This window comes from Melospiza georgiana, chromosome 3, assembly GCF_028018845.1.
Source record: "Melospiza georgiana isolate bMelGeo1 chromosome 3, bMelGeo1.pri, whole genome shotgun sequence".
NCBI classification, from domain to species: Eukaryota; Metazoa; Chordata; class Aves; order Passeriformes; family Passerellidae; genus Melospiza; species Melospiza georgiana.
The window spans coordinates 23,499,438-23,522,190 of record NC_080432.1 but is presented as its reverse complement, the minus strand read 5'-3'; the positions used below and the strand labels follow the sequence as shown (position 1 = coordinate 23,522,190).

The 22,753-nt window shown below is 40.5% G+C and overlaps 1 protein-coding gene across 1 annotated transcript in view; it reads left to right on the top strand.

The window, feature by feature from the left end:
- MSH2 (mutS homolog 2) overlaps positions 1 to 22,753 on the top strand; it is a 48,735-nt gene that overhangs the window by 488 nt on the left and 25,494 nt on the right. The window contains exons 2-6 of the mRNA XM_058020947.1: positions 1,923 to 2,077; positions 2,452 to 2,730; positions 3,036 to 3,182; positions 4,183 to 4,332; positions 6,525 to 6,658. Of these exons, the coding sequence (XP_057876930.1) occupies positions 1,923 to 2,077; positions 2,452 to 2,730; positions 3,036 to 3,182; positions 4,183 to 4,332; positions 6,525 to 6,658 (865 nt within the window). The remainder of the gene's footprint in view (positions 1 to 1,922; positions 2,078 to 2,451; positions 2,731 to 3,035; positions 3,183 to 4,182; positions 4,333 to 6,524; positions 6,659 to 22,753) is intronic.

Genomic DNA, 22,753 nt, shown 5'->3' with positions numbered 1-22,753 from the left:
GCTCACGGTGGCATTGCGGGGTGGCGTGGGCCCAGGCCGGGGCGGTGCTGCCGGTCCCTTCCCGCCCTCCCGGCCCGCATGGATGCGGGAGGGGAGATGCTGAGAGGTGGCCGTGTCCCGTGTCCGCTCTGCTTCATGGAGGCCGGGAATCACTGAGAGCAGTTCTTTACTTTCACGTGTTTCTGTGTGCTTCATGAGATTTCCTTTTCCATCCGCCCCGTGCTGCTTTTCGTTTATCGCTTGGTGTAAGGCAGTGCAGCTTGCGGGTGTGGGTGTAAGAGCATCATGATAAATTATCTTGTCAGACGGTACAAACCTTAGTATTAGCCTTAATCTCGAGGAACACAGTGTTGTGTAATTGATTTATTGTGTTATCTGAGTTATTGGCTCAGATTTTGCAAAATAAACCTCTTTTAATGAATCGATTTTTTGCATGTGCAACAGCATTAAAACATGACATTCTCCTATGCTTTTTCCTTTTTATTGTGACTGATGAGGTCACAGGTAAGAAAAACCAACATTTAAATACCCCAGCTCTCCTCAAAGCTTGTTGTGTCTTCCAGACTGGAAGCATGCATCAGTATTATTGTTGTATTCAGTTTAGAAGTTATTTGCAGTTATTTTACATGATTTTGTAATCATGTGATTATCAGCTCCAGTATTAAACCCTCTAAAGCCTTATCTACCATATGCAACTAAAAGCATAAAACTGCACTTGTTGCATTCAGGATGATTTCAAAGTACACGTGAACTTCAGCTGCTCCCCACCCCCTGCTAGTGTATTGCATTGTTTCAACTGAAAAAAGAAGAAAAACTGTGCTTTGTTGGGACAGTTCTACACTGGGAAAGAGAATATATGTTAAATGAGGGGTTTTTTACCTGTTTCAAAAAATCTTACTAGATGTTTGAGGAAAGAAAATGAAAAAAATCCTATTTAAAATAAACCCATAAATTCCTGTGCGTGTGGAAGTTTGCTGTTTAACATTTTTGATGGAAAGGGAGGAAGAGCCTCAAATGTGATTAAGGCATGCTGCTAAAAGAGAGATGTGATACTTCCTGTTGCTTGTGCTTACTTGGTGTCTCACCTAACTCCAGTGTGTCTGATGCCATTCTGAGTTATTTCCACTTCCCAGCCTGGCAGAAAGCTTAATCTATTTGCCTGCAATCCCCATTTGCTCAGCAGTGGAATTACCTTGTTCTGTGAGTAGGCTGCTGCTGGACTTGGGGAGGTGGAAGTGGTGTTGCTCCTCTGGGCAGCTCCATGGAATTAAATTTGTTCAGCTGCATCGTCTGCTTGCACATACAGGAGCAGAAGCAAGAAATTTGTCAATTAGGCACTTTCCAAGTTAGGTTTTAATGAAAACTGGTTTTTTTTTTTTTTTTTTTTATGATATGTTGTTTTTACTGGATAAATTATGATGAGAGAGAAGTGTCTTGGCACAAGTGTTGTGTGAGTGTGAATAGGGTGGCAGTCTCTTCTGTCATCAGAAGCTGCTTATTCAGGAAAGACAAGATGTACAGCAGGAGAATCTGCAGCAGACTTCTAATCCTCATTAAATCAAAATGTGTGAAATATTGATTAGTAAACCAAGTCAAGAATATTGTGAGAGGAACATATCCTTTTGTATATATTAACGTGAATATTATACATCATACTATATTATTTATATACTGTACTTACTAAGTGAAATTAGGAATTGAACGTTGTTTTCATTTGGAGAGAGAGAGTATGCTTTCTTCATTAGTATTAACCGGTTTAATGTGGATTTTTGTTTCATGGATTTTATAAGTTTGCTTCTTTGATATCAAGACAGTGTCTTCTGAAGGCTGTTCTTTAAGATTTTGATTACAGAAAATAAGAAAATTAGCTTTATTACAAATTCAGGTATCATAATTTTCTTTTTCTTTTTGTTTTTTGGTAGGAACTGAGAAGCTTGAGAGTGTTGTGCTTAGTAAAATGAACTTTGAATCCTTTGTGAGGGACCTGCTTCTGGTTCGTCATTACAGAGTCGAAGTTTACAAGAACAAAGCAGGGAGCAAATCTGTCAAAGAAAATGACTGGTATTTGGCTTACAAGGTACAATTTTCAACCTTTATAGTTGTGGGATGAAAGAAAAAAGCCCCATAGCTTTTTCCTGCTTGGAGTTTTGGGATTTTGAGGGACTGATGATGACAAGTCACACCTGATTGTTATATATTGGTAATATAGCTGTTATGCATGTCACTGTATTTCCTACTGCTCTAAGGCTGAAAGAGCCTGCCTTAGGTTGGGAAATAAAGGAAACCTAAAGTGCTTTCCTCTATGTTGAATTCAAATGGTTAAAAACCAGAATAGCTGTGTATTTTGTATGAATGGACTGTGCAACTTTGATCACTTGTTATTTTGAAAGAAAGAAAGCAGGTGTGTGTGTGTACAATTCTTTTAATAAACATTTCCCTTTTTCTCACTAGGGTTCTCCAGGAAATCTTGCCCAGTTTGAGGAAGTTCTCTTTGCCAACAATGACATGTCCACAGCCATTGGGGTTGTGGGGGTGAAGCTGTCTGCTGCTGATGGACAGAGGGTGGTAGGAGTGGGCTATGTCGACACTACACTGAGAAAATTGAGTGTTTGTGAGTTCCCAGATAATGATCAGTTCTCCAACCTTGAAGCTCTGCTGGTTCAACTGGGCCCCAAGGAGTGTGTGCTGCCAGGAGGAGACACTGCAGGGGAGATGGGGAAACTGAGACAGGTAAGGGAACCACTGTGGCTGACAGACAAAACCTCTAAAAAGCTTAGCTCTGCTTTTTTAGCCAGGCTCTGATTTGTGGAAAAACCAAAGACCAATATCTTAATTCAAGGAAGTTTTGATTTATGCATACAAAATTTGATTTATTTGCCCTTTAATCAACAAAAGTTCTAAAATCTTGTTTGTAATTCTTCTCCCTGCAGCCTAGCAGTAAATAAGTATCACTTCAGGGTTTGCTTCTATGTGGTCAACATCTGTCCCTTAAATATAGAAATTAATGGGTGACTGTGTGTGTTTGTGAACAACAGGTCATTCAGAGGGGAGGAATCCTGATTACAGACAGGAAGAAGGCAGATTTCACAACAAAAGATATTGTTCAGGATCTCAACCGCTTGTTGAAATCAAAGAAGGAGGAGCAGCTGAACAGTGCAGCACTGCCAGAGATGGAAAAGCAGGTGAGCAGTGTTCAGTGTGCCTCTCTTTAAAAAGTGGAGTGATGTGTGCACCTGGTGTGAGCTGATCTCCTCTGCATTCTTGCTGAAGTGTTCAGCAGTTCTGCTGAACTTGGGTCTATGTCAGAGCTGGATACCAGGGCTCCTGGAGGAAATGGAAATGGAAAAAAACATTCACTTATGGCTTTAAAGGAGAAACTAATAGGTAAGCAAATAGGCTGCAGAAGAGGTGTCTCCTGTTCATTGTCTAGCCTAAGGACTGAAATACAATACTCTGGTTATTTTGCATGACAGGAAAATTGGTATTTGAAAACAGAGTAATGTTTATGATAATATTTTTGAGTTGTCTTACGGCTTAAGTATATGATTTAGTGCCTGCATGTTTGTTCTCAGCTGCAAACAAGAGGCAATTTGTTGAGATAAGCAAGTTTGAAAATGGCCCTCACTGCTGATGCTCACTGCAGGTGTAAGGTTCACAATTATCCTCCCTTAATGTGTCATTTCATAACAGATTAGAGTTGTTTGAAGTGTGTTGCAGCTGAACAAGCCAGTCGTGCTGCTGCCCCTCCTTTGTGCTGGCACTCAGCAGTGCTGTGCAGTGAGTCAGAGCAGATGCTTGTTCTGGCTGAAAACTAACCCTGAAACCATGTCCCGAGATGATCCAGCATATCTCACTGATCTCTGCAGTATAACTTGTTTGTGTTCCTGAGCTGGAAGCATCCTGATAACAGCTTTGGGAAGCTGGCAAAGGTGTGCCAGCTTCACATTTTGTTGATCAGATTATGCAGATGGCTCGTGTGTTGTTCTTGCACCTGCCTAGAAAGACGTAGAGCGCCCCTGTGGAAATGAAGTCTTGTCAAACAGGATGAGTCTCTCATAGCCCTGCCAGAGCTGGCATGGCTCAGAGTCCTCCCCAGCTGTAATTTTCTAGGAGCATTTATCAAATCCTCTTGGATTCATGGGTGTTTCTAACTAGAATGTGTTTTTTTTAAAACAACTTCAGGTTGCTGTTTCGTCTTTGTCAGCTGTTATCAAGTTTTTGGAGTTGCTGTCAGACGAGTCTAATTTTGGACAGTTTCAGCTGACTACCTTTGATCTAAGTCAATATATGGTTCTTGACAATGCAGCTGTTCAAGCCCTCAACCTTTTTCAGGTAAGAAATACGTACTTGAGTTAGTAACTGGTTTACAAAATACTTAATTACTTTGCTGCTTGATAATGAGCCAGACTGCCCAATTGCAGTTCCCCAGATCCTGTTGAATGGCAACTTCTACATTTTAGCTTTGTTCTCAGTTACTCTCCTGCAGTGTGTGTTTTAAACATTTGGATACTCTTACCACCTTTTTAATTTTTGTTTCTTGTTGGTTTATTTTACATGTAGAAGGGGAGAGAGGATCATCAAGGAGGTAGGAAGTGGCTACAGTAGTGCTGTTCTTGGGAAAAGAATGCAAACCTCAGTTAGATGGTGTTACTGGAACGTGTAACACATGACAGGAGCAGTGCCAGTGGTGTCAGGAAGGGAGGGCTGGCAGTGAACAGGACAGCACTTGAGAACAGTCTGAAAGCACCATGTCATGTTAACTGTCATGTTTTGATGTCAGTTTTACCTGTTTTACACACATTTTCTACAAATCCAGACAGATTGACAGACTCCTTCATACCTCCTGCCAAGTCTGCTTTTCTGCTTTGCCCATTCCTGCAGTTAGAGGAAAGCATGGACTCAAGGTGGTGTGTTGTATCAGCTTTTGTCCTGTTTCCACATTAGTAAGCCCTGCTTAATAATCTTTGCTTGGACCTAATCTGCTTGCATTTCAGATTTATAGGAAGATATCACAGATTATGGCCCCTGTTTACTTTGGAGGAATTTCTGCAGGAAAACAGCATATATTCAGCATCTGAGCTGGGTTAGCCCCTGAAGAGAGGTGTTCTGAATTTTGTCAATTTTTTTTTTTAATTTCCTGCTGCTGTGTGCCTCTCTAGGGAATGAAGCAAAAATTATATTTCTTCTCAAGCTTTATGGAGGGTGTTCTAGGAAGTTCTGTTTTAGCTACATTCCTTTACAAGTCCTTGCAGGTGTTGCATGTTTTGTGATAGGAGATATGCTGCTGTGTTTTCAGGGGCTTTTGTGAGCCTTGGAACAAAGGTTTTTCCATGCAGCAGGAAGCTGCCTGCATGGTAGGATATGTATGTGGAGGTTTTTGGACAGAAGTAAAGTAAAGTCAAATTATTTTGTAATTTGAGTTGCTCTGTGAGGTGTGTAGGTAAAAATCTTATGGAGCTGCAGATGCAGTTGGTGGGATGGAATGTAACCCTAAACATTGGATGTGCTGAAGTAGGTAATTTGTGTATGATATATGTATGTGTTCTGTGACACTTTCTAACACTCAGAAGTTTTTAGTATGTAATACTGCCCAGAACACTGAGAATATACCCATACACTTTAGATATCAGATATTCTAGGGGCTGAATGTGTCAGTATTGCTTCTCATGGCATTCATTTCCTCTTCTTGTGACTCCAGATCTACATACAGGAGCATCCAGACCTGCTCCTGCTTGGATGTTTGCCTGCTGTTTTAATTGCAGCTTTTCTCTTGTAGAGGGGGTTGAGATTTTAATTTCAAAGTCAAGAGTTGAAACGAACTTGTTTGTTCAATATTAACCAAAATTTTTGCTTCGTAGCTGTTTGTGCGAAAACCAAATCAAACCACAACAAAAATTCCCAAAAGGCTGTCTGAAGTCCAGCTAATATTAAACCTGAATTATGGGTAATGAACTGTAATTTGAACAGAGCCAAGTTTAGAGGTGTTTATAGCACTGCAGAGATGATGTGGAGAAGCTTGAGAGAATTCAAGTATCTGTTCTTGAGAATTCAAGTTCTTCCCCACTGCCTGATTCTGTTGTGTTTTTCCCCCCTCAGCAACCCCAAAGTTCTAAAACCAAACCCCTTGAACTCAAGTCCTGTTTCTTGCTGCTTTTGTGATGGACAGGACCCCTAATTTTTGACTTTAAGAAGAGCAAACTGGCAAATATTGTAGATATATTTCCACTTTTGCTACTCAAAGTGCAAACTGCCTCATGACTAGGTATACTTTTAACTTTGCTGTTCAGTCAGAATTGGCTCCAAAATAGACAAACCTTCTCTTTCCTTCCCATGTTCCAGGGACCAGAGTGTAAGTACTTTAGTGCTGTTTCATTTAGCATTTTTGTGGGCATGCTGAGTTTAATGGAGAAAAAACATGTTCTGTTCCTAAATAGCTGTGTGTCATTCAGTGGGTGTCAGTAAACTTCAGTAACTAATTTTTTTTTCTTTTGTTCCTTTATTTTTTTTTCTTTCATTTCTTCCAGAGTTCTGTGGAAAATGCAAATTCTGCCCAGTCTCTAGCTGGATTACTGAATAAATGCAGAACCCCTCAAGGACAAAGACTGGTTAATCAGTGGATCAAACAACCACTTATGGACAAGACCAGAATTGAAGAAAGGTAACAATATTATGTGTTTAATAGACTTAAACACTTTAGTAACTATTTTATATAAGGCCTTTTCTTTTAAAACACAGAGTGCCACAACCTAGAAACAGTAGTGTTTGGAGTCTTTTGTGTGCTACCCTGTAATGCATTGCAGTTAGAGCTGAATATATTTTTCTTTGAGATGCAAATTGACAGGTTACTGTTAAATTAAATGCTTTCTACAATTATACATTTTAAAGAGGAGGTGCAATATGTTTAGATGATCTGAATGATGCTGTGCTACAGGCTAAGGCAGTGCAGCAGCCACTTACTGACTTTGTTCATATGCAAATGCTCAGTCTGTATAATAATATTTTGATGTCACTTCAAGTTTACCAGTTAAAAAAAATCAACAAAACACCCAAAGAATTAAGCAGTTGTGACATGCTCCTGTTCCCAGAAGAAAGCTATTTTTGGTTACAGTAGGTCACTCTAATCATGCCTAGATACTGTGGGGGCTTTTTCTTTCCTGCCCTTTGATCTTGACCTCTGTCACAGTGTGGCTGCCCTGCCAGTAGATAACAGTATCAGTTGATAAGAAGCCTTAGAGAATCTGGTAAATCTCTGCTGAGAATGCACAGATGATTCTCCACCCTTCTCAGAGAGGAAAACTGCAAAGGCTGTGTTCCTGCTGTGTGTGTTTGTCTTGAGGATGTTCACCACACAAATACAAGTTACACATTTTTTAAACTACTCGTATGTATACTGTCTATTAATGATCTAAACCCAAATTTCATGCAGCTCTAGCAATCAGCACTACAAAATATGGATTAAAGTGTATCTTGAAAAAGTAGAAGAGGCTGAAAAGTAGAGTTTAACTTTGATAGATTCTCTAAGGCTCATATTTCAGATAAGGCATTGCAGATATATCTGTATATGCTCTTGGGCACAGATCCCTGCTACCAAAAAAAGAAATCTTGGCTTGGATGTGCTGATATTTAAATAAGTTATGCAAAGAGTAGTTGTTTAAGTCCAGCTGGCACTAAGCACAGAGCTGCCTGCTCACCTCCCTGGTGGAATGGGGAGGAGAGGCAAAACCCAAAACACAGCACTGCACTGGCTACTGAGAAAAAATAAACTCTGTGCCAGCCAAAATCAGGATGATAGTTTTCTCTCTAGATTTCTGGAGACTGAATTATTCTGCTTCTTTTCAACAAGTTTTTCTACTCTACCTTTCCTCATCATTTACAGAATGGTGTGTAGTAAGTAACTTGATCAGAGCCCACTTAGAAATGTTGTTAATGTGACACTGAAATATTTGTTCCCGGGTTTGTTGAATGCTGTATCTTACTTCTTCATGTGTTACAAAAGCTTTCATTGTTGGTTCTTGACTAAGTACCCAAGATCATCTTTGGCTGTCAGATGATCTGACAGCTTCATATCTGAACCAAATTTAATTTTATGATTTTGTTGGTTTTAAAATTTTGAAGGTTAGAACTCCCGTCTTGTAACTTTCTTATGTCAAAGTAAACATTAGAAATTTAACTTTTGTGTGACATGTTTGCTTATTACTGTACATCAGAAATCTTCCAGGTTTGGAAGAGACAGTGTTTTCTTTATAAAACTGGGGTTGAGTTGTAGGTAGAAAATGTAACTTGACCTGTTTTGTAGAGTTACTGTCACCTCTGTGCTTTGTGTTGCTATTCTCTGTGGCTGATGTTGGCTGCATGTAGGAAGAGGTGTATTTAAAGGAGGAGGGGAGTAATTAAATAAAGTTAAGCTCTTAGTGAAGCTGTAAAGGTCATTATATTCAAGTGCTATGAATTTGAGAGAAGTCCACTGATAACCTCCTGTATCTTGCCCAGCTGCAGAGACCTTGGAGCTGCAGTTTGTTAAAAGTGCTTTGCTTTAACCTATGCTAATGGGCACTGAAATGCCATAGAGACCCTTTTCACTTTATTCTGCTGCATTCTGTCTGAATGCATTCTGCTTTCAAGTACTACCTGGATGAGCTCAATTATCTGAGATAAAAGCAATGTAATTTACTTGTAAGCTTCATCCTCCCAAACTTTATGCTTTTCAGAGGATGTAGAACTGTTCTTTTTTTAATCCCAAGGAACAAGTATGATGAGAGAAGCTGTTAGTGAGATGTACTGACAGATTTAAATATCTTTTAAAAGATAAGATGTGGTTGCCAAGTTGTTTTCTGAAGACTTCACAGTATATTGTGGTTGTTTTAAGGCTTTAAAACCACAGTTTAGAGCATAAGGTGCCTTGAGAAGGAAATACCTGGACTGTTGTTCCTTTACATCTCCTTTGTCATCAAGGGGAGCTCCTGATTGTTTCTCAGCTTGGAGTGTGCCGTGTTGAAGGACCCCATTTAACACTAACCAGAGCAAAAGTCCTCAAACCATGCAGAACTTTCCAAGCTGGACTGATGTTCAGTGGCTGTTTTGAAGGAAGCCTCCTGTTTTGCTTATACAGGAGGTGTTTGACTTAACTGTTGTCCCAGTAGCGTAAAATTGGTGTCTGAAAGTTTTACTTTTTCTTTTTTTCCCCCCCAAAGTTAGATTGTTGTAACCCTCTGCTAAGCCCTGCAGGTGGTGCAAGTTATCTTTTGGAGATAAAGGAATGCACTTGTTTCAGTAATCTGCAGTGTGCTGTTAACCTGCATGGAAAAATGGAACACAGAGTTGAATCAGCAGTCCATGTTGACTATTGATACAGTAACAGCACAAATTAAAGTACATGGTGCACATGCTTCAGATGAAATTATATTTACTGACAGGAGCAGCTCCTGATGAGAACTGAGGAAACAGAGGCTCCTGGTAGCTGCCTGTCTTGTAAGACTTGGGGTTCTGCCAGTATCCAGCTGGTTTTCCTTGATTAAAAAAATAATTATCAGTCATAAGTATACACAATACAGCCCTACTTCTCCTGTGTGGTGTGTTCAGAAGGCAAGTACATGAGGTTCTTGCTCCTCATCTCACAGTCAGCATATTTGAAATTAAAATGTAGTCACAGAGGCAGCATGTGCAAATACAAGTATTAATTGCATAACCAAATTGACTGCAATACAGCTTCAGTATGTCATGTTTATTCTCCAGGTACTGGAAAGTCTGAGGAATGTGGCACAATGTAAAATAGAGCTTGTTCTGTTATGTCCTGAGAAGAGAGTTCATTCTGAATATATTTAATTTTTTTTCTGTATTTGGGATAAACTCTATCTGACATTTATACACCCCATAAATAAAAGATTCCAGCTCACCTTTTTAATGCTTTATGTATACTGTGGTTGAACCTCTTATGTGCCTGTGTCCCATGGAGAAGGTGCAGGGGTCTCAGAGGAGCTGAAGGCTGTACTCAAACATCACTTGCTCTGAGCCAAGCCTATTTTGAGCTTTCCTCCTGTGTTTCTAAATATCACGCTGCATGGAGGCCACAGTGTAGAAACAAACCCTGTCTCTGGCAGAGTCAGCAAGTAATGCATTTGGGAAGCTCGAGGTGAATAAATGGCTGGAAAGGTAAAACTTCCAAATTTGTAGAACATTTTCATGCATCGTGATTATTTAAGTAGCAATTTGTTTAAAAAATAAAGAAAACCCAACCATAGCTTGTTGCTTGAGACAAGAAGAAACATAATCCAAGGCCCTGGCTCTCTTGGATGGAGCACATTGGGTGAGGTATGGGGCTGGTCAGACTCTGGAACGTGTGCTCAGAGAGGTGAGGGCATCTCTGTTGTTGCCCAGTGTTTGGCTGAAATGAGCCTTGTTTTGAGCAAGGGCTGTAACCAGAGGCCTGCAGTTCCAGTGGGGGCTGTTCTGCTGTTAAGGTTTCACTGCTGGTGTGTTCTTTTCTCACCTGCAGCTGTCCCTGCAAAGCTTTGTTGCTTTTGTTGTTGTGGTTAGGAGCTCTGCAGAGACCTCCAGTGCTTGTCAGGACCTCTCCAGAGGCACAGAGTGAGCCCAGCTGCATTAGCAGTGTGTGCTGGCTGTGTCCTCACTGAGGGAGGGGAAGATGTGACCGGCTTGGAGGTTTGTGACCGTGTTCGCAGGGCTCTCAGGTTGAGGGAAGGGATGAGAATGTTGACTCCATGTTCAGAAGGCTTGATTTATTATTTTATGATATATATTACATTAAAACTATACTAAAAGAATAGAAGAAAAGTTTCATCTCAGAAGGCTGTCTAAGCTAAGAATAGAAAGGAGTGAATAACAAAGGTTTGTGTCTTGGACAGAGAGTCCGAGCCAGCTGGGCTGTGATTGGCCATTGATTACAAACATCCAAGATGGGCCAATCACAGATGCACCTGTTGCATTCCACAGCAGCAGATAATCAATGTTTACATTTTGTTCCTGATGCCTCTCAGCTTCTCAGGAGGAAAAATCCTAAGGAAAGGATTTTCATGTAAAGATGTCTGCGACAGAGGTTTGTCTAAATTACCTCTTCAAAATGCATTTTAGGCTCTGGGAGTGCTCCCAATGCCTCTAGGGGAGCTTCTGAAATACAGATTGGATCTGAGCAGATTTGAAGACAGAAATGTGATTTCTTATTGTCATGGAGATCATGGTGCAATAAATATTTCCCATGAAAGAAGTTGTCACTCCAGTGACATGAAAATGGTGTTGGCTTCCAGTAAGCCTCGAAAAATGTCACCTTTGTCATTCCAAAAGTTACCATCACCAAGTTCCCTAGAGAAATATTTGGAGCTTGAAGCTCTCAGTGCTTCTTCTTTAACCCTCTTCACCTATGTTTACTGTTTTCAAAACTACTAATTTACCTCTGTTTTCATTTGGGTTTGCTTGTAAAACTGAGTTTGCCATTGAGTGCTGCCTAGAGGCATTAAACTGGAGCTCTTCTAGTCAAGCACAGATCACACAGGCCATGACTCCAGGAAGGAATTGCAATCAAAATCCCAGGCTCTCAAAACCTACCCAAAGGCTTAGATTGTTGTGTTGCAAAAAGACTTATATTTAGTTTTTTTGTCTGAGGAGCTGAAAAAAAGACTCCTTTCATGGCACCTTCAGGTGTGGGAAAGACATTGTTGGTGTTTGTATCCTGCTTGTTTGTATTCTGTTATCCAGATCGTTTGTCTGCTGGATCAGGGATCAGCAATCAGTGTTACAAATCTGTAAATTATAGGTGGCATTGAGTGGTGCAGCAGCACTGGAGCAGGTACTCATAGTATCTCCTCATTGATACTTCCAGCTCACCCACTTCCTCCTGACAAGTCCTCACTTGGTGCAAAATAAATAGAAGGATTAAGCTTTTAGTCATTTCTTTTGTGTCTGAGTTTTGAGGCTGAACAGAAATGAAAATTAAGCTAAAATTTGATTGAAATGTCAGATTGGTTTTCAGACTTGTAAGACACGATGAAACTGCTATTTATTTAGGGAAATGTGAATCTGTAGCTGCCATACTGTTCTTTGGCTCTCATCCTGCCAAAATGAGGTGAAAGGCACTTACTGCCATAGTTAAATTGTGCTTAGAATCTGTTTGAGTATTCATTCCATTAAGTTTCCATTATGCATAGAAACTTAATATGCACAGGTGCAAAGCTCTCAGGTTTGTAACAGTGTCCTTGGTAGTCACTGTTTTGAACACTGGATACAGGAATATGGTTTGTTTTCTGTGACAGAACAGTGACCACATTATTGTTTCTGCTTTGCTTAATTTATGTCCAAGAACATTAGAAAGGTGGCATGTTAGGACACTGCAATGGAAGCTCTTGGCAAGAAAATTTTGTCTTGGCTTGTAATTTAATTTTCATTTATCATGTGTGAGGATTATAAGAGTCTTTAATGGTTTTGTTGACCTACAGCTTTGAGTTTCTTCAGTACAGAATGAATGCAAATGAAGAAATATTTGTTTTTTGACAGCTAAGAAATAGAACTTGTTCAGTTTGCTCTGAGTTTGCACAAGCTTAAAGAAATGCACAAGTTAGCAGTTTAAAAGGGTATTAAGGTTGATGGAGTAGTGTAATAAATGTAACCTCTTAATTTTAATAATGTATGGAAACTTGTAAGGAATAAAGCACAAAAAAATAATAATGAAAATACCTTTTCCTCAGCTGACTCTATTCTTTGAAGACCATGCAGTAATACGCTTTTATAACTGGATCCCAAAATGCCATATTTAATTAAAAAGCAAGACTGGCAGAAAACCTCCATGGTTTAAGGCATTAAGCTGGGACACAGCCTCTGCTGCTTTCCATCTAGGGTGGCTCTGGCAGGTTTTGGGCGGAGCAGTTTCACTCTGTGGGGTTAATGAAGGTGCTCATGACTGCAATTGGTGAGTCCTTGCTCCATCCTCTTCATTGTCCTTTGTTACCATATAAGAAATGGAGGTTCATTAGGAGTTCTTAAAAGATGGGCAGTTGTTGTTCTGTCTGGAAGCCTAAATACTGTGTTGCTCTTGTCTTTATTCAAATTAGCATCTTTTTGCCTTCATGGCCTTGACACTTGCTCACACTCTCTGCTGTATGTGGAGTTTCTTGGGTCTTCAGGATTTAGTGTGAAAGTTCTTCATTTGTTTTTGACTCTTGTGCACCATGCAGCAGCCTGTGGCCCTGAGTTGTTTCATGGATGGCTCACACTTGAAATCACTTTAAATCAAAAGGTTCAGTCATCCTTCACAAACTGTGGACTGCCACCTGCTCCCTTGTAATTGGCACTGGTGTTCCTGTAGCTGACTCCTTCATCTTGTGATGGGGAGTTTATCATGCTTAAACAACCAAAGGTGTCATGTTGGATAGCAGATAATCCAGAAAAACTCAGCAGTTGCCAAAAGGGGCACTCCATGCCTCCTACTTCTTTTTTTTTTTTTTTTTTTTTTTCTCTCAGCTAAAAATCAGTTTGATTTGGCTTGTTCACCTGATGAAAACTAGTCCATGAGAAAGTGAGGAAAGTTGTCATCCAGAATTAATCCTTTTGCTGCTCTGCAGCTGGTCCATGAGCTGCTCATGAAAATCCTAAGTGCAGGTCAGCAAGTACCAAAAGCCAGGATTTGTTCAGATTTAATGATCTGACTTGAGTTTGCTTTGTGCTGGCACTTTGACTGTTCCAGAGATTATGCCAGTTGATTTACGTTGTGAGTTAAATTGCCAAACTTGCTGCAGGAGGATAGAATGGATATCTGCTTATCCTTGGATTGGAATAGTGAGTCTGTGAAATGGAGCTGTGCACTACCATTGCTCAATAAACCTGCTGCTTTCCTGACTAATTAGCTGTGAAGATGCTGTTAGAATATTTTTAGCTCCTACAGAAAACAGACAATGAAAATTTTATGAAAAAGACTATATGCGTGAAAATAAGCATTGGGAAGACAAAATATACATCTCTGACAAAGATTTCAGGAGATATTTCTTGCTTTATGAGCTATCCTCATATCACTTTTGTCTTGAGGGTAAGAGACTGTTTAGTCCAGCAAGGTTGCAATGGGGTTTGAGGTAGGAGAGGATTTGCTGTATTGAATATTCAAAATTCAACTTTGCTGATACATCCCCTTTGTTTTCTTCTATAAACATGCATGTTTAAACGTTGGGAAGACTTGTTTATCATTCTGTGAAGTAGTAATTTACTATAATGTGAGAATTTCCCCTTTTTATGCCAGTTCCTCTTCTGATGAGCTGTTTAATTCATTTGGGTAATAATTTTGTTATTCCTTAGCTGTGAAAGAGGAGAGGAGGGGAGGGGAATCAAATCTTTTTAGATTTGTGCTGTTACATAAAACTAGTTTGAGTGGCATTTCTTGGTAATAATTAAAAAGTGCTTTGTTCTTATTTGGCAAATCCAGCTTTTGGGAAGAGAAAGTAATGGTTTATTTTCCTTGTCTATCAGTTTGATAGGGACTGGTACTGTGTGTAACACACCCAGGCTGAGGAGTGGGAAATAAGAGACACCTGGTTCTGGTTTGAGGTGTGACTGGGGTAATTTGGATGAACAAGTGTATGAAAGGTTCTTCAGACTCTAGACAGGAGCAACACTCCTTGTTTTAAATGCTCTGATACTTTCAGGACTCAAGTTTTGTAGAGCCAGGGCTGATCTGCCATGGGAATGTGGACTAGTCCCAGCCATGAGATGGTGACAGGGACATGTCCCTGTGTCCCTGCTGCAGGGCATGGGGGACCTTCAGTCTCACCTGGAGGGAAGCAGTGACAGCCATGGCAAGCTCTGGTCACCTGCTGCCTGCAGAAATGCTCCTGCTGGTCCCCTCTGCACTCTGAAACACAGCTCACAGCTCTGCAGCTCCTGGCCATGGGCAGGGGGCTGGTTAATGGGCACTGCTGCCAGCCTTGCCTTGGGAATGAAGGAAAGATTCCTCTTCTTCCTCTAATTCCTCTACTTCTTCTTCATCATCTTCATCATCTTCATCATCTTCTCCTCTTTCTTTCTTCTCCTCTTTCTTTCTTCTCCTCTTTCTTTCTTCTCCTCTTTCTTTCTTCTCCTCTTTCTCCTCCTTCTCTCCTCCTTCTCTCCTCCTTCTCTCCTCCTTCTCTCCTCCTTCTCTCCTCCTTCTCTCCTCCTTCTCTCCTCCTTCTCTCCTCCTTCTCTCCTCCTTCTCTCCTCCTTCTCTCCTCCTTCTCTCCTCCTTCTCTCCTCCTTCTCTCCTCCTTCTCTCCTCCTTCTCTTCCTCTCACCTTCTTCTTCTTTCTCCTTTCTTCTTCTTCTGTCTTCTCCTCGTAGGGAATTTCTGTGCCTGCCTCCCAGTCCTGCACTTGCTCCTCAGTTCTGGCTGGAGCTCTGCTGCTGTGGTGCTGCTTTATTTCACGTTCCTCAGCATGATGCCAGGCACTCACTTCCCTGAGGCTCTAAAAATATTGCTGCAGTCTCCTTCAGGAGCAAAGTCTTAATTGCATCAAGTGGTACTTTGCTGATGAGAATTAAGACCAAGTATTTTATTTTTCTGCTGAAGAATTGTTTTCTTCTTTACTTTGCTTGATCTGCTGAAGTCGGAAAGTTCATAAGGACTTGTGCAAAGATAGTGAATTATTGGTAACATCAGACTAGGATAAGTATCTTGTGGGGAAAAAACTACAGTGCTATTTTAACTGCTTTTCCTGATAATCCTCTCTTATTTTTTATTCTGATCTTATTATCTTGCCTCATAGTCAAAACATGCAGTTTTCAATGCTTGATTTCTGTAAAAAATTTTCATGCTTGATTTTTATAAAAAATTTGTGCCTGGTACCCCTGATAGAATCCCAGGGCTTTAATTTGCTCTCTAGCCTTTGGCATAATACTCAAATAGTGTATTCAGAAATTCATGTAGGGTGGTAAAGAGTCTGTTGCTTCCCTGATCCATATTAATTTTATAACTATATCAGTTATATAAATATAACTGATATAGAGGAGTGTGAACTCTGTTTGTTTGGAACGCTGCATTTATTTGAATTATAAAATTTTTCTGTAAATGGACTGTCCTGAAGTTAGAAATATCCATTATTGTTATCATGGTAGGATGGCTTAGGGACTAATTAGGGATACTAGAAAAGGCATGAGACTGATGTTTGACTGTGGCTTTCTCTTACATTGTTGAATATTACAGGTTTAACAGCAGGGAGCCTGATCTGTCTAGCTGCTTAGTAGCACTCTGTGTACCCAGAGCTCTGGAAAGTGTGTGCAGTTTGATTTCTGTGGCTCTCCTAGGCTCTAAAGCTGCTCTTCAAACCTTGCAGTCCGTATTACAAGGGATTAGACTTCAGCAGGGCTGTGAAAAACAGGATATTCGTGGACTCTCCAAGTTACATTTAAGATTAAAGGACAATAGGAGTGGGTTCTGAGGAGCTGCACTGTCACAATGGAGTGAAAGGCAGTTGTTAGTGCTAAATGCTTTCTGAGGGCTTCAGATCCATGCCTGCAGGTAGATCCTTGGTTTAGTTCATTTAAAACCTCATGGGGAGAGTATGGAGGTAGGAGAGCAGTGGGTAGCAGCCCTACCTCACACTTCTCCTGGTGGCAGTGCTGCTTTCTGCCACCTTGGAAGTGCTGCTGGGACTGGGGCTTGGGGGCATCATTTCCCAGCAACTCCAGGCCAACATCAGGGCACAGCTGGGCATGTCCACAGCTGGCAGGGCCACCCCAGGGTGGGGTGCTTCAGGGCAGCCAGAGGTGAAGAGCAAACCCAGCCACAGCAAATGAAGATGTCTGTTTGTGTCTTGGTTCGGAAAGTCAGGAGTCTGCTAAGGAAGGCAGGAGCCTCCCCTGAAATGGAGAATGTAAAACCCTCCCCACCCCTCCGAATTGCTATAAATTTTAAATTAAGGGGCTCTCAGGCAAAAAATATGGGAGCAGGAAGTAACAGCTCTTTATAGGGAAGAAAAATAAAAGGGTAAAATAAGCAATGCAGTACACTAGAACAATGCTGACAGGGTCAGAATCCTGTGGGTCAGGGTGTTGGTAGCAGTCCAGTTGGGATTGTGGCTGCAGTCCTCCTGCAGTGTCAGGTGTGGTTCTGCTGGAGCAAGGGGGATCTGTAGAGAAGGATGTAGTCTTCCTCTGAAGATCCAGTGGTAGAAGAGGCAGCTGCTGTTCCTCTGGGGAATCCAGTGGAGATGCTGTGCTGGTATTCCAGAATCTCCAGATTATATCTGGGTAGCAATGCTTGGCTCCTCCCTCTGGGTGCAGCATCTGCCAATGGGATGCTGTAGTTCTTATCAGTCATGCAGTGACATTCAACAGCCTCTTATCAGCAGATGTCCCCTCCATAGGGAGGAGTGATTATGGTCACTCAGAGAGAGAGAGATAAAGCAAACTTCCCACTTGACAAAGTATAATCTGCCATACAGATGGTAATAGAGTAAGTCTTGCCTTGCAATCTGGAACAGTTTGAGGAGGGGCTGCAGCTGGGAGCATCCCCCTCAGTGGCAAGCTGAGGTGGCCAAGCCTCTCCTCTCCCAGGTTTTGTTCCTCCACACTTGGTGGCTGGGCTGTGGACATATCAGGACAGCTCCAGCTGCACCCCTGGACCAAAGCTCCTCTTTGGTCTCTCTGACTTCTTTGTTTCAGCAGAGGGCAAGTTTTGGTACTCTGTTTGGGTCTAGAACTGTGAATGGTTGCAAAAGTTTTTAAGGAGCTACAGAGGTGATCAGAGTCCAAGGAATGCTGTCACCTTCCTGGGGTGACAGCATTGTCTCTCTAAGAACACAGGCATCACAGGTCAGCTCTGAAAAATGCATCCCCTTGGGGCTCTTTGTTCCTGGTTTGCTGTGTCTGTTCATCTACTGTATGATACAATATCTTCCTATTTGTTAAAAGCCTGCAATTTCACATCCCTCACATTAAACTGTAATGCTCTTCAAATTCTGGATTGAGGAGGAATATACACTGTTCTACTTCTTCACTGTCATCTTCAAAGTTGTCTTTTGTAAGCAGCTATCTTTTAGTGTTGCTTTTTGGGGGTGTTTAGGTCGTGACAGTGGTTTTCAGGGAGGGAAGCTGTGAAGTAATTTAATAATACAGTAACATTCAGAAACAAAACCAACTTTATGCTCATGTGGCAGGAGCAAACAGTGACAAGGTTTGGGCAGGAGTGAGTGGGGAAGGTTTTGAGCCATTTAACATGGAGGGGAGTCCCTGTGAAGGTGCAGGCTGCTCTTTTTTTGGCAGACAGCAGGGAGAAGTCTTCAATACCTGAGCACAAGCCTCCCACCTGGGTGTCTTGGCATTGCCTGGGTTGTTTCTGAATTTATAGACCCTTGTGTGTCCATGCAAATTTGGGAGGGCTGGAGGAGAGCTTGCTCTGCTGAACAGCTTGTGATACTCAGACACAAGATTTTGGATCCTGAATGATATTGGATGGCCAAATTGCTACAAATTCATTAAAACAGCAGTAAGATTCTGACCCCTTGCTTGGGATATTCTGTCTCATATGTAAGAAGTGCTGGAGAGGTGTGTGTACAACCCATCCAGAAAGCAACATTCTGAGTTCCTAGGGAATCAAAAACCTGGATTCAGATCTAGTGTCTTCAAAGGAACTGGAGCCTGTTGTGAGCCCCTTCCAAACCTATTCCTGTGGCTTGGGTGAATGTTGCCATCAGCTGGAGCTGCCAGAAGCCAGAGCAACTTCTGGCTGTGCAAAGGCTCCAGTTTGAGCTGAGTGGGGACTGAGATCAGTGATCCTAAGCCTATGATGTATAACTAAAATAAAATGGCTTTTGATGCTATTAGTCTCTCTAAAGCTGCTGGTTCTTTATTCCTCAGGGTTTGTATTACATTTATTTCTAATTGTTTGCAAAGACTGCTCTAGTTTCATAAAAAAAAGTCTTTTATGCATAACCAAGCACTTCCAAAAGCATGCGTGGGTTGCTTAGCTATTTTGCATTGTTATTTCTTTGTGCTTGTCTGAGAAATTTTGGATGTTATCTTTATAAATGCATGCAACAGCTCTGATTGTCTGAGGCAAAATGATCTGGGATGGTCAGTGTGATTTTTATGCTACTGTGTGCTGAATTACTAAAGTAATTTTTAGTTATCAGGGTTCGGATTTCTGATTTAGGCTCTCATGTGCCAATCTTAGGTGTCTGCTTTAATGCTTCAAGGGCTGTAAAGCATACTGAAGTTCTTTGGCATGGAAAGAGATTTGTAAATTTAAGGCCTCCACTGCTTACCTGAGGCAGCAAATTGGATTATGGCTGATTTTTGGGAGAGAAATGATTGTTTAGGGAATTACTTGGTCACCAGGAAAAGTTTATAAAGGGAGCTTAGGGGACAGTGCCTTGCTTGTTTCTGGAAAAAATAAATTCTGGTTGGAAAAAAAAATCCTGGTTTGAAAAAAAGAATTTGAAGTATTTATCTACTACAGCAACTTTCTGTAGACTGGGCTTCCTGCAGGGTGTTAAAATACTCTGTGCCTTGTGTGAAAGAGAAAACCCAATGGAGCAGGTAAGGTGGTGGGGGTAGCATTTCACATGTCTAGGTTAAGCATGTCCAAGGAGGATTTGCTTTGGCTGCATTGGTTTGAGAAGAGATCTGAGTTTGAGAGAAACCTGAGGGAAACAAAATAATGGTATGTGAGGTGTTTTTCCACTTTCCTTTGTATGAGGAGAATATGAAATTAAAATATAAAATTAAACTGATACAGCTGTGCATATTCTGAAACTCGTGGTGAGATGAAAGTCTCAGTATATTTTGAAGCAGTCCTTAATATGCTGCTTTTGTAAGTGGTATTTCTTGATTAAAATTCTGCATAATCAAGTAGAACAGTTGGACAGGAAGGTTGGTCTTAATCTACAGTCAAAAAAATTCATTTGCAGGCAGAGAATTTATGCTCTTCAGAGGACTCAGCTGTTAGATAGTCAGGGGAGTTACAAACTTTAAAGTCTTCTTAAAAGTAAGTCAGCTTCTCCTGTAAGAGAGGGCATTCCTAGTTTATTTCAGTATTAACACTTTTACCCCATTTGTTATGTGGAATTCTTAATACAGTTTTTTTTTTCTGAAAACATCTATGAGTAGTCACTACCCTGAAGTAATAACTAAATATTTATTACTCATTATTAAATATGTATTAGTGGTTACATATGGATCCCAGTTTCATGAAATGATAGAAAAAAACCTCAGAGTACTTTTTTTAAGCAGAAGTGCTTGAGGGAAATGTTTTCTTTCCTGCATGGACAGAGAGGTGCAGAGCTGTCCAGGGTTTTGCAGGATGTTGGTGGAGGAGAGAATAAAATTCTAGGTGCTTTATAACTAATCTTATTGCACACTGGTTTGTTGGGGTTTTGGTTTTTTGTTTTGTTTTGGTTATTTGTTTTTCTTTTGGAGTTTCTTCTTCTTTTTCTGCTTTTTCTTCTTCTTGTTCTTTTTCTTCTTGTTTTTCTTCTTGTTTTTCTTCTTGTTTTTCTTCTTGTTTTTCTTCTTGTTTTTCTTCTTGTTTTTCTTGTTGTTTTTCTTGTTGTTGTTCTTGTTGTTTTTGGGGGTTTTTTTGCTGCTGGCCAATCCTGCTCAGGCATTATAAATACTCTATTCCTTCTATCTGCGATCTTTTATTTTAGTCTGTTTAGTTATTATTTCTACACAGAGAATTCTTTTCTTTCTTCATAAAAATCTGTATACAAATCTGGCATGGTTAATGCCTTTTTTTTTTTCTGTTTTCCTATTTTCTTAAACTATTTTTTCTACTAACTGAAACTTTGATATTCTGTGTAGAAATCTAGAAATAGAATTAAACCCTCCTGACATCATCTGTGTTGAGGCACCTTAAAATGGTGGTGGAAAGTGCTGCACAGGTGTATGCAGGGAGGCAGAAATCTCTTCTGATGTCAGATGTGATGCAGACATCGGTGGAATGGAAGCAGCCTGTCGAGGCTCGGGCAAGTGTGTGACATATATTAGATTGAAAAAACCCCAGATTTTTGTTGTCTTTTTCTGTGTGTGTCTGTGGTACATTGGCCTTCTGTCAGAAGCTGGTTCAAGAGATGCTTATTAAGAGTAAAACTGGGGGAAAGGTGGAATGTTTTGAGTTGGAATATCCAGCAGAAACGTGGACATGAGTGAGGTTTTTTCCTCTCTCTGTCTCCCAGGGCCCACTCACCCTAATGACACTTGTGAGGGCACAGAATTCAAAGCTGGTAAACAGCTGTGGTTGTGCTTAGCAGGAATAAAAGGTGATTCCTGTTTCCAAATTAAAGAAAAGCACTTGTGCTGATTTTCTGTTACATTTGCTGCAGTCTTGTTCTCTAGTTTTGAAGATTTAAATAACCGTCTTGAAACAGATTTCCTTGATGTTCTAGTGTGGTTTCACTACTTATAATTGTTTCTGTTATCTTGACTGTGCTGCCTTAGATTTAGGGTGGAAAGATTTGCCCTATTGTCCTTTCCTTTTGGCTGTGTGGTAGAAATGAATTATCTAGTGTTGTCAGCTGTTCTTTGGTTACACTTTCTTGGATTTTAAAAATTTGTTTCTTTTCGTATTTCCTTTTTTTTTTCTCCCCTTATTTGAACTTTATATTAAAAACAATCTGTCATTTGATTTCATTATTACTTGTGATCATTATTCATGACTTATAGTTGCATTACCTTTCCATTCAGCAGCCTTGTATGCATTCCTACCAACAGAAAATTGTTATGCAAAATGTGGCATGAGCACAAACCTGTCAGATGTATCTTTGTGGTTGGCAAATGTAGGGGGGGGAGATAGAACAGTACCAGGAAGGTCATGAAATGTTAGTCTAATTATCATGGTTTTGGCAGAGGAAAATTGTTCATGCTGATCTGAGAACTCTGAACTTGTCATTGTGGACAAAAGAGGAGGGGAAAGAAATAAATTAGAGCTTTCAAAATGCCTTTGACAGGTCTTATCCAAGAGGCTGTTGAAAAAGGTGAGGGAGTCGTGGGATGAAAGTGAAGGGTTTGTTTGTGCAAAAGGCACAAATGGGGAAAACCCCCTAGATCCTGGTAAAGATGAGCTCAAGACTACAGAAGCTGTGCTTGAGATGTTCTAGAATGACTTACAGCAGCTCTGCAGAATTTAGTAAGTCTTCAGAAGTGATTCTGTGCGTGTATCTGTATGCTAGCATTACTGATTTTCTAAGGACCTCTTGGAAGAAATTGAAGTTCTCTGACTTTAAACATGAGCCATGAGAGCGCAAGATAGCATCTCATATTGATGGTGAACTTTAATTTTGCACATTCTTGCATATGTGAAATTGGTCATCAAAATAAGAAAAAATAGTTTTTATACTTGAAATTTCAAAGTTGAAATCATGGGGTAGTCAGTAATTTAAGCAGGTTGGATAAACCCAGAAAACTCTTGTTTCCTGCTGCAGGCAGGAACAATATTTCTCTGGATTAAAACTTTGATAATGGATAAAATTCCAAGTGTGTCTTCCTGGTGCTTTTATAAAATGAAGACATATTGGGATTTTTTTAAAGTGAAGTAAGGTGGTTTTAAACCAGAAATTCATGCCATTTTCCTCATAATATAACTTGAAGATATTTGCAACTAGTTCCTCTTTATGGGTTGATGGTGTGGTGATATTTTGATAATGGAGAAATAATAAATAAGTTCACAGGTATTGCATAATAGCTGGGAAGTGAGAGGACATAACATCAGGGCAGTACAAGCTCTTGTGTGTTTGCCATGACTGTAACTGCTGAAGACCAGGGAAGGTAACAGCAGGAATACATGGGT